This window comes from Melospiza georgiana, chromosome 5, assembly GCF_028018845.1.
Source record: "Melospiza georgiana isolate bMelGeo1 chromosome 5, bMelGeo1.pri, whole genome shotgun sequence".
NCBI classification, from domain to species: domain Eukaryota; kingdom Metazoa; phylum Chordata; class Aves; order Passeriformes; family Passerellidae; genus Melospiza; species Melospiza georgiana.
This window is the reverse complement of record NC_080434.1, coordinates 14084275-14096376: the sequence shown is the minus strand read 5'-3', so window position 1 is coordinate 14096376 and position 12102 is coordinate 14084275. Positions and strand designations below refer to the sequence as shown.

General features: G+C 39.8%; 1 protein-coding gene across 1 annotated transcript; it reads left to right on the top strand.

The window, feature by feature from the left end:
* Nucleotides 1-4533: 4533 nt before the first annotated feature.
* Nucleotides 4534-11400, top strand: FGB (fibrinogen beta chain). The gene is made up of 8 exons (XM_058024437.1): nt 4534-4658; nt 6189-6392; nt 7136-7319; nt 7900-8127; nt 8706-8819; nt 9352-9474; nt 9661-9946; nt 10888-11400. The coding sequence occupies exons 1-8, from the start codon at nt 4584-4586 to the stop codon at nt 11114-11116; spliced, it is 1443 nt and encodes a 480-aa protein (XP_057880420.1). The 5' UTR covers nt 4534-4583; the 3' UTR covers nt 11117-11400.
* Nucleotides 11401-12102: the final 702 nt, after the last annotated feature.

Below are 12102 nucleotides of genomic sequence, written 5' to 3'. Positions count from 1 at the left end.
AGATAGAAGTAATTCAATGCAACGTGGTTCAAACCCACCGTCTTTATTAGCTACAGGACAGCAGTAGCCTGGGATTGTTTCTGGCACACAGCTTGCCTGCTTGACATGAATATGGTATCTTTTCTGCAGTTGATGGGTCACGTCTGGTGGCTGCGCTGGTGGTTTGTATTTAGTAATTTAGAATACAGTGATGGAAAAGTGCTTGAAGTGGCTTTGAGCCCCAGCTCCTGTTCTAGGTAGAGCTGGAGAAGATGTGCCAATTACATTGTGTCAGTAGCAGTGGAGAACTATTGCCAGCTCAGCTTCAAGCCAAGGCAGCCAGGTTTCATGTTTAACATGTCAGCCTATTTTGGTAGTCCCTCTGGTGAGGCTGGCAATTCCTGTTGGATTTCAGAGCTTCCCATAAAGACCAGCACAGCATCTCATGGAGGGGGAGTGTTGTCTGTCCTTGCTTAAAGTGCAACTAGAGTGCAAACTCCAGGGCAGTGTGTCAAAATGGGGCAAGTCTCTATCATCCTCTTGGACTGATGAGGTTAGACTGAAAATACACAACATTTGAAAGGAAACTTGGGGAGAGCTAGGAATTTCAAACAGGTTTATCTTTCTTTTTTAAGGTTGCACACAGAGTAGCATGTGCCTGCTTGATCAAGCAGGATTTGATGTGTGGAAATGGTTTAAAGGCTCCAGCTGTCTGTAGAGTTGTTTCTTTCCTATTTTCTGTTGAAATAAGTCAACTTATTTCCGCTGCCTTTTAAAGGGAAACCAAATTTGAAATATACACTCTGGTAAAAAAATAAAGAAAAAAATATATTTAGCAAGAAAACTTGTGTGTGCTTGTTGTTACTATTAATATTAGTATTCACATGGCCCTGGAGTTGCTGTAGTTTTCTAATTTTTTTACACATAAACATTCCTCATAAATTTATAGTCTGAACTTGTTTCCTGTTATCCTTGTAATACTTCAGAAACTCAGAGGACAAATTAATCTTTTCAGAGATTTCAGAATGCAGTTAGAGGACAAATTTAATTTTTTTCCTAGAAGGTTTAGTCTAGGGTGAAATTTAGTCCTGGAGCATCAATAAATCATGTCAGTAATATTAATAAGAATATGCACTTCATTAATTTTCTTTGTTACATATGGCTTCTTGATGTGTCTTGCATGTCAGCAACAGCTGCAATTCTGGAAATAGCTAGCTTTGTATTTTTTATAAGCACTATTTCATAGAAGGTGACTAGCAAATTGCATGAACTTTTAGTGTTCTATTAAAGCCAAAGGGAATAGCCCAGTCATTAATGTTGCTCCCAGAACATGGAGATAGCATTCATTATCATTTACAAGAAAGCTTTGAAGTAATATTTGCTACCAGTAAAAGCAAAGAAGAAAAAAGGATGTTCATCTCAGTGGAGGTGAACATTTAGGTTCACAATATTCTTTTCATAGGATGACACTGTTACAACACTAGTGGTTTAAAAGGACATTTCCAAATCAACAGCTATTTTTAAATTGAAACACTATAACTCAGTGTAAGCCAAGAAGGTTCTGTTCCCCAAGACCTCTTCTGGGGATCCATCCAGCTCTGAAGAGCCGTGATCTGGTGATCGTGCCTGTCCTGGGTCAGGGGGTTTGTGTAAAGAGGGTTGCATCACTGGCCAGCACTACAAACACAAGGGCACCGAGCAAACAGTTCCTCAAAACACACACACACCTCTGCCAGTAAGTGCCTTTTTAGTAAAAAATGCTGTACACAGGGGTGTTCTGGAACACCAACAGGTCCATGGAGTATTATTGCAGTTTCCAGCAGACATGCTGTGGTATCACCACCCCATTAGCTCTGGGAACACACTATTGCAGTTTCCAGCAGACATGCTGTGGTGTCACCACCCCATTAGCTCTGGGAACACACTATTGCAGTTTCCAGCAGACATGCTGTGGTGTCACGACCACATTAGCTCTGGGAACACACTATTGCAGTTTCCAGCAGACATGCTGTGGTGTCACCACCCCATTAGCTCTGGGAACACACTATTGCAGTTTCCAGCAGACATGCTATGGTGTCACCACCCCATTAGCTCTGGGAACACACTATTGCAGTTTCCAGCAGACATGCTGTGGTGTCACCACCACATTAGCTCTTCTCATCAACCACGTGAATTGGAGGAGGGAGTATGAAGGAAGAGAGGTTCTTCTGTTTTTGAAGAGAGCGCTTCTTTGATACCATTTTTAGAAGAAATTTAAGCTATAGTTTTGCTTCTTCATAAGGCTTTATTCAATCCTTATAAAGTGTCAGCCTGACTGTAATGGTTGCAAGCATGAGAGTTAAATCACATCTCACAACCAAGATGCTAATGGAGATGAACTTCTGCTGCCAAAATGCTTTCCTGCATGCGTGTATGTTTGCCAGGATAGACTCCTCTGTACGCCAGTCCAAATTTGGACCGTTTTTGCTGATAAAAGTCTCCAGGCACAGCCTCTGCAGTGCAGACAAGGCCCTTGCTCACCAGATGGACAGTCCCACGCTCCCTGCCCTGAGGTGTCTGGTCATTTGGCGCGAAGCCGCCAGCCTGCTGGGGTATGACATGCACGTGTTGCTCATGGAGAATGCCCATGGAGACACCACCACCCAACTCTCCAGGGGAAGCCAATGAAAGGTACTGGAGCTGAGGGGTCAAAGGCTGAGTTTCAAAGGGGAAATCCCATCTGAAGGCAGAACAAGCCTGGGGGTTTCCCATGATGGGGCTCTGCAGTTGGCTTGGCGGCTCCTGCACCAACCCTTGTCATTCAGTCTCTGACAGCCTCTGCACAAACACAACCAGGGCTCTCCATCAGGAGCTAAAGAGAGCTTAATACCTGGAGGAGGACACCATAAATTACTGCAGAACATGCTGATCATTTCAAGTCAGATTTACCACAAATATCACTTGATATTATTAATATTTAATTAAGATTTTTGTGAACTGAACTGGGATAATTTGTGTTTCCAGCTCAGGAATAGTGAGGCCTAGTTGTAGTTCCACTGTACCACAGGCTTCTTGTAAGCCCTGGGCAAAAGTTCAAGGACTAGATCCCTTCCATCTGTAAGATGAGGGTGGCTGAACTTCCCTCAGAGGTAAATGGAGGGAAAACTGTAGTTAAAGTTAGGATATTCCCGAAATCAATGATAACATCTTGGCTAGCATCCATAAGTGGTGATAACTTGTTAATTATGTTACTTTTGGCCTTAGACAGATTTCTTAGTGTCTGTAGGGAGAAGTTTGTGTTCTTCCAAATCTAATAGTGATGGTGATGTCCTCATGCTGGAGATCAAATTCAGTGGAGTTTCAGCTCCTTGAGCCATGGCTGATTTGGGCCCAAACTGTTTAATAATTAAACCAGTCAGGTTAAACAGGTTTCATATTTTGCAAATCTCCATAGTTTACTAGAATTCTGACAACAGCACAAATACAGGAAAAAGCCTAACCAATAAATTTTAGCTGTTCTTAACTTTGCTTCCCGTAAAATCCTCCTCTCCATCAAGTCAGTCTTTGAAATGGAAGCTCAGACCACAGTTTGCATCCCTTCATTGGTTCAGACATTGATATGATTGACTTCAGAAAAGTGTGCTGGCTCCCACTTTAATTTAATTTAATTCAGTACATTATAGTCATCTGTAATGCCAAAGAAAATCACAGGATATAAACACACTGAAATGTTGAAACTCTGCTAATATGAGAGCAGTGATATGCAACTTCCTATAAAACATTAGAAAGTATGTTTGAGTATTTCGTTATGATTTCAAGTAACTTCATGCTGTGTTCCCTTAAAAGATTATTTAAAACATTCAAATAATATTTGAAAGATGTAATTTTTGTATTAAAAAAGAAAACTAGCAAATTAATATATAAAATTGAATTATTTTAGTTCATTTACAATATCCCAGAGCTATATTAATGGAATAATATTGGCTTATGCTTACAGTATTAATCTGATCTTTAATAAATCAAAACATTGATTTTATGCAAAATTATTAATGTAATGAATATAATGTACCTTTTTTTTTCACTTTTGTGTTAAAAGACCCAAAGATTTGCATACCTATCAGGCACCATGAAACTAGTTAGAAAAATGCAGAAATCTGTATGATGTGAGTTGTCTTCACATTTAATAGCATATTTCTGAAACATTCAGTAGGGAAAGAAAAAGAAGCCATCACAACATGACATCTAATAAAGTTTTTTTCTTTGACCATTCCCTTTTCCAGCTGCTTTAACACACTTGTGATTTTTGAGAAAATGATAACCTTGTGTAATCTGAGCAAGAGGTGCTTTTAGGGATCTGAACATGTATTTGATGCCAGCATCAACAGAGGTCTCTGGGACATATAGATAAGAGTTTTCCAGAGGAATTGCTCAACAACTGATGTATTCAGGCACAGAGTGAAGAGTTGAATATTAACAGAGACTCTGATTGCTCAGAAGGGTTGACCCTATCGCTGTGAAGCTGGAAATTAGTGCTGCTGCATATATATAAAAGAACAGAGGTGACCTGTCCCTGTCAGAGCTGATGAAAAGAGGAGATCCCTGAGCTGCTCAAGCAAGCCAGCACCATGAAACTGCTCCTGCTGTTCCTGCTCTGTGTGTCCTCCGTTCAGTCCCAGGGCTCTCTTGACTATGACGAAGAGGTTGTAATACTGATATTGATTAATAATTAGTCATTAATAATTAATTTAATTTAATTGCATGCATGACTTCCTCAGCTTATATAAGTTAGCTAAATTAGAAGTTGTGGGAAAAGATAATCCAGTGCATATTCCTTTTCCGATTGAATTGGTCAAAAAATTAACTTTTTATATGTAACCCCACAATAGCTATCTTCTGAGTTTGGAGATATTTTCTTTCTATTTCTTTTTCTGCAGGGAATGAAGAATGTTTGATGGTAAGATCAGTTATTTAGCTGAGTTTATTTAAGGATACTAATTTAGCAATGTTGACATATGATATTACAATTAGTATTAGGTAAAAAGGAGTAGAAGTGTGTAATAAATCATATCCTGTCTCAAAGACAGTTAAATCTTTTCTGAAGAGTCAGTAGACATTAAAAAACTGAAACTAAACAAACTACCAGTTTATACAGCTTAACACTGGAAATTAAGAGGTACAATTGCGAAACAGAAGGAAAAGCAATGAGAATAAATATAAAATAATGATTTAATATATATATTTTCGTTTAAGTAAAATATTTCAGTGGGAAACACAATTTAGAATTTTGGTGCACTTCTTTATTGTTTGAAAATCCCTGTAAAAATTGAATTGGTCACACTTTCTGATAATCTGAGCACTTGTGTCTGCACATTGACTACTGATAACACTAATGTGTTAAATAATTTTCAGCAATTCTGTGTATTGTATGCTGCTTATTTTTGAAACTACTTGAAGCCTCTGATGCTGGATCCTTTCAAAAGTTTGTTATTTGGAGCTAAGTCTCAGTGGGATTGGAAACGGCTGTAGGTTTTGATTCAGCAGCTCAAACAACTATTAATTCGAATGGTTTTGTTTGAAACAATGCTTAGGGACCAGGCCTGTCTCTTGCTCATCCTCCTAGACTTTGCTGTTTCTGCCAGATATGGGGAATGTATGCGTCAGAGAGCTCTACAAACCTACTCTGAGAAATGTTATTAAATGGTTTTCCTAATTTCACCAGTTAACAGCGGGTACGTGGCTTGAGACCTGATGATGTATTTGACAGTAGCATGATTTTCTGAGACCTTACAAATATTCCTGTAGCCCAATAAAAAACTGAGACACTGAAAATGTGCTGCTGAATACACTTCTTAGCCCCTTGGATGTCTAATTTTTTTGGTAGCCTACTACTTCAAGTTTCATGGTGCTTAGTAGCGCTGAACTATGTAAGATTTATTCCTTGGTCAAAAATTGTTATTGAAGTATAATTTTACTGTGGTTTGAAGAATTTTTATCTAGGTGTGAAGAGTGTGACTAGTCTTACAAGGGAGGGGATAGCAATGACCTTTACATAATGGCAACGACTTGCATAATGTCATACAACATTTCCATTATGGCTTTTTCATTCCATTCCCCGCTTTTCCTTGCTGTTTAAAATACTAAAGAGTGCTGAACGGATGCTCCACCGCGTGCAGCCCGTTTGGCAGCGGCAATCCCACATTCAGAGAGTTTCTCTCTCCCTGGCCGTGCAGGATGAGAGCCCCGTGGTTGACGTTCGCGGCCACCGCCCCGTGGACAAGAGGGTGGAGACGGCGCCGCCGCTGCGGCCCGTGGCGCCTCCCATCAGCGGCAGCGGGTACCGGCCCCGGCCCCCGAAGCGGGGCAAGGCGGAGGAGAAGAAGGAGCGGACCGTCTATCCTGATGCCGGGGGCTGCCAGCGAGCGCTGGACGAGCTGGTGGGTGTCTGGCTGCTGAGGCAGCTGGTGACATAGTGCCCTTTCCTTCCAGCGCGCCCCACGCGGGAGTTTCCCTTGCCAAATAAAGCACGGCCATTCATTTAAAGCAGACCAGCTTTTCTTCGCTCTGCTTAGGTTTGCTGGGACTGCAGTCAGAAGGGTGATATGTCAGAGTCCATGGGATTAGCGGCGGAGTCAGCCTACTAATGACAAGATGGGGGGAAGAGAGTTGAACTGTAAACCAGGAAAGGAAGTATCTGTGGGTTAGCTTGCCCCTTCTGCCTGATTTTGCATAGGTAATTGTTCAGGACAGGAAAAACCTCTGCAGAAGTGCTGGATTCAGTTTCAGACAATCTTGAGGAAACCTAGGGACCAAAAAAACCCCATCCTCCCATGTCTTTATTAAAATTCGTTTCAAAATGTAATTCTACTCTACCCTCAGTCACTGCTGCAGCTCTCACTGCGTACGAGCATGCTTGGCAGCCAGCACACCCCTTGCTGCCTTGCCATGATCCCTGCTGGAAAATGCAAGCTGCAGCACTGCTGAGAGGCATCTTAGTGACTGAGCACAAGTTTGAGTGTGGAGGCTCACAACAAAAAATGAAGTTTGTTAAAGCTTATCTAGATGCTTAAATACCTGTTCTCTCATGACAAACTCTTTGCTGTGTTCAAAGGTATGGCTGTTCACGGATGGGTCTAGAACTTCTTTACTTTTATTCACAGCCTTTTTTCCTTCTTTTAAGGGAGTGCTGTGTCCAACTGGATGTGAGCTGCGAACTCTACTGCTAAAACAGGAAAAATCAGTGAAACCAGTTATTAATGATCTAAAAGTTAAAGTGAACTCTCTTTCGGAGAGCTCCTTAACTTTCCACGAATATGTGACTGTTCTAGAAGATAAATTGGTAAAGACGCAAAAACAAAGAAAAGGTATGCTACTTCTGTGAACTACTAGTGTAGATGGTATTGAAGTTTTATTGGCATTCCTACAATTACTTTTTAGTAGGACTTCTTTAAAAAATTAAAAATACCATGGACTATCTAGCAAAGCAGGATTCTGTGACCGTGACCTCTTAAATCTTAAAAAACATCCTTTGAGAGAGGCGAAGGAATGGATTTCATGCTAAGGCAAGATTCTTATGAGCCCTCTAAATGTAAATCATTCACATGTTCCCCTTACCTGTTTTCCTATGTCCATCCAATCCATTTATGACCAACCTCTGGATTGGCACCATGGCTCTCCAGAAAGAAGGGAATTACTGCTCTTTGGCAGAGTAAAGCACCATTGATAAACCTATTAGCTAGCAAAGAAACAGCAGTACACATGGACCACTTCCCTGAGAGTATCTGCACAGTTTTTGCACACTGTGGAAAAGTAAGCAAAAGAAATGCCCTTCCTGCCTTCCTTCCTAGTGGCATCTCAAATTGTACTTATAAACTGCTCTTCTTCATTTCCTAACTGGGAAATATGTTGAAAACTAATCTGCTTTTCATCTCTTTGCTCTTCTAGACAATGATGATTTACTTTCTCAGTACAACACAGAAGTGGAATTGCAGTATAATTATATAAAGGATAATCTGGACAATAACATCCCATCTAGCCTCAGGGTCCTTCGTGCAGTTGTGGATTCTTTACATAAAAAGATACAGAAACTGGAAAATGCCATTGCAACCCAGGTGGACTACTGCCGTTCCCCATGTACTGTTTCCTGTAATATTCCTGTGGTTTCAGGCAAAGGTACTCATTCAACTCTAATGACATCTTTTCTCCAGTTTATGTCACTGTGCAAATTGATGCATCTGAAGCCTGTACAATTGATTAGGGTATTAGGAAAGATGGAAATCCTAGGTGAAAAAAAAATAAAACTTTTCTGGATTATGCTGGTCAGACCAAAGACCCTCTTATCCAATATCAGTCTTCATAAGTGATCAGTTGGATTTTAGAGAAATATGTGCTTCAGGGCCTTTGTAAGGTGGAAGTGATGCTTTTGTGACTATCATAGCTGTACTCTTGATTTCTTTCAGTCAAGAAAGGTTCTTCTTTCAAAGGCTTGCCTAGTTCAAAAAGTCATTGTAAGGTATACAGTGTTGCATCACTTAGTTTGAAGTTTCAGAAATTTCTCTTTGGAAAAGCTGCGTAGTGCAGTATTCTTTCTTCCATTATTCTTTCACTTGATGTATTACAGAAATCAAAATGAAAGTAAAATATTATCTATAGATAATTTAAAATGTTCCCATATAACAGCAAACAAAAAGATAAGAAAACTGTTCAAGTTCACAGATCTTTCAGTACTAGTATCTGTTTTATTCTTGCAGAGTGTGAGGATATCATCAGAAAGGGAGGTGAGACATCTGAAATGTACCTCATCCAGCCAGATCCTTTTGTCAAGCCATACAGAGTGTACTGTGACATGGAAACAGACAATGGAGGTTAGTGTGAAATAACTATGTTGTTATAATATTGATTTACCAATGCTACCAAAAAATCAAATTAGTAATTTGTATTTTATAAAAAGAAATATGAAATTTTATCTTTTGTAATTACTTGATAATTAAATCTGATTGACTTGTTCAGAGAAGTCTTGTTGAGTTCATCTGCTGATGCAGAATAGGATACTTCTGTAGTGAAACTGGAAATAAATTGTGTATGTATCTCACTATGACCATCATGGATTTGCATAGATGGGCAGAGAACGACAGCCTGGCTCATTTCTTATCCTGTCACTTGACAAAAGACCAGGGCTGTCCTTCAAGTTCTGCTTTTTCCACCTTTCCTTATGAAGCAAGGTTCTACTTAAGTGTGAGCAAAAGGGGCAAAGCTGAGCTCAAAAGCAGTGAAAGGACATGCTGCAAGGAAGCCATATGCTCCTCTGCTCCTGAGGTGAAGTTAAAAGGGCTGTATCTTAGTGTCAGATGCTCCTTTTGTACTGGTAATTTAATCTAAATACTCTTGCTTCTGCAGGCTGGACTCTGATTCAGAACCGCCAGGACGGCAGTGTTAATTTCGGAAGAGTGTGGGATCAATATAAAAAAGGATTTGGAAATGTTGCAAAGAGTGGAGGGAAGAACTACTGTGATACACCAGGTAAAACACCGAGCACAAAATGCAAAGAGCTGTTCTTACTGAAACCATTTTCTTCTATTTTTTGAAGCTCTTAGATATTTTTAAAATTAACTAATCTGCTCCAGCAGACCTATAGGCAAATAATAAAGTTGCCTTGAAGTAAATTGCGAAGTCTGTTTCACAGAGCTCTCACTTGTTGCTTCTCAGGTGAATATTGGCTTGGAAATGACAAGATCAGCCAGCTTACCAAAATAGGGCCCACTGAAGTTCTAATTGAAATGGAGGACTGGAATGGTGATAAAGTATCGGCTCATTATGGAGGTTTCACCATACAGAATGAAGGAAACAAGTATCAGCTTTCTGTTAGTAACTACAAAGGCACTGCAGGCAATGCACTGATGGACGGAGCTTCCCAACTGCATGGAGAAAACAGGACAATGACCATTCACAATGGCATGTACTTCAGTACTTATGACAGAGACAATGATGGATGGTATGTACTTGCACTTGACATTTAAAATAAAAATAGAGCTGGATATATAATATTTCTGTAATTTGCCATTAGTTTTCACAGCATTTTGTAGCATGTCAAAATATGTTATGTCCCTGCAAGTTACCAGCTAAATGTCAATGGAGTTCTCTTGGCATAGCCAAAAGCCAGGTAAAACTATATATTAGGTTAGTGACAGTCTACAACCAAGTAAGAAGCAAACATGCTGAATTTTATTGCTTCCATGAATGACTTACCAACAAAAAAAAACCCCAAAAAACCAAAACAAACAAAAAAAAACCCCAAAAAAACAAACAAACAAACAAACAAAAAAAACAGGTAGCAAATCTGGATGCAATATATTCATAGTCAGAGACTGACAGCAGCAGTGCTGAGGACACTAAGCAGGAATATTGGAACTTACTCCATAAAAATATAATGGATCCTGAAGGAAAAGGCAGGTAGCATGTCCATTTAAAAAGCAATGTTCTGCCTACTCAGAAGACAGGAGCTCAGTTGTAAAGTATATAATAGAGCACTGTGTCTCTAACCTGTGCTTAATACCTGATTACATAGTCATGAATAAAGGAATTGTTTAGGTTGGGGAAGACATACATTTCTCATTGCTTTCTATCTTTAAATTTCATTGATATTGTACTTATCATTATGAACTGCAAATAATCACAGTTATCAATCAGTAAACTAAAATGATATTCCCCAAGAGATGCAATTAAATTTTGATTTTTCTTAGCTGCTTTATCTTCTGAGAGCACTGTGTAGTGCTTGTGATGGTCAATCCCTTAGAGAAAGTTCAGAGAGGACTTAAATTGTTTATTATGGTTTGAAAATTTCAGTGCGCAGGCAGGTATATGTACTCTGTTGATCTGCTAGCCTATATTACAGATGTCACTCTCAACGCCTTTTTATTTTTTTCCCCTCATCAGGTTAACTGCAGACCCAAGCAAACAGTGCTCCAAACAAGACGGTGGTGGATGGTGGTACAACCGCTGCCACTCAGCCAACCCCAATGGCCGATACTACTGGGGAGGGGCCTACAGCTGGGACATGGCAAAGCACGGCACAGATGATGGTGTCGTGTGGATGAACTGGAAAGGGTCGTGGTATTCAATGAAGAAGATGAGCATGAAAATCCGGCCATACTTTCCACATTAACCGTTATCAAAATGTACAGAATCAGGAGTTTTCTTTTAGTATTTGTACGTGGTTGTCTTTTTAGCATGGTACTCAGTCTTATCTTTACATATGAGAACCCAATCTCTATGTACAACCATATTGTGACCTAAAGTGAAAAGCTGTGTCAAATATAAATCTAAAGCTGTCCAATAAAATAGCTCACCAGTGTATTTTTCCCATTTTTCATTTGGGCATAAGACAGAATTAACTATTATAGAATAACACTGATAAAATAAAACCAACTTGTTTCACTCTTTTACAAAGGTCTTTTGTATCTTTTTTAAAGAGGGGGAGGATTATTTCTAAGTGTTTTCTATAAACTAATGAAATCTTAAAACTAAAGTATTCTTCAAATTATTCTTAAGTATTCATGCATGATCTGGGGAGAAGGAAATGCATTCCACTAAATAAGAGGCAGTTTTATTCTTTTGTATTATAAAAGTAACAGTAGCTACCTGTGTAACAAGTTGAGAAGGAGTAAAATTGGAAAGAGTATTGAACAAACCAGTAGGTGACTGGTCCCTTGGCTCAAATCCTGTTGCTGGATAAAATATGTCCTTTTCTGGGACCTGGTCATGTACTTGCTTTCACACATATGTGCTTTCATACAATCCCTATGATGGGACTGGAGTAATTAATGTCCCCAGTCACAGAGTAGTGGAGGTTGAGTATTTCATCAAACCCAGTAGTCTGTGTTCCCTTGAGCAGTCAAAGACAAGACTGCCCAGCCCTGGTAGACAGGATGAACATCTCAAAGGGGTCTGCCTTCCTCCACAAAGAAAGGGACCCAGATCAGTAGGGGTGGATGGATCCCACCTGAAACCTTTAGTGTTTATTTAATCTGTGAAGCCCAGGAGGACAAGAAAGAGACATAATGGCAGCTTCTCACTCGAGGAGCACATGGATGTTCAGCATCCACACAGGCAGGCTTCCACTGAGGCTAAGGAACAAAAACTGAATGTGCA

Excerpts from the sequence above, each read along its gene's own strand:
- FGB (XM_058024437.1), top strand. The coding sequence starts at position 4,584 with ATGAAACTGCTCCTGCTGTTCCTGCTCTGTGTGTCCTCCGTTCAGTCC. Across the intron at positions 8,128-8,705 it reads TCCTGTGGTTTCAGGCAAAG|AGTGTGAGGATATCATCAGA; the intron begins GTACTCATTCAA and ends TTATTCTTGCAG. Across the intron at positions 9,947-10,887 it reads GACAGAGACAATGATGGATG|GTTAACTGCAGACCCAAGCA; the intron begins GTATGTACTTGC and ends TCCCCTCATCAG.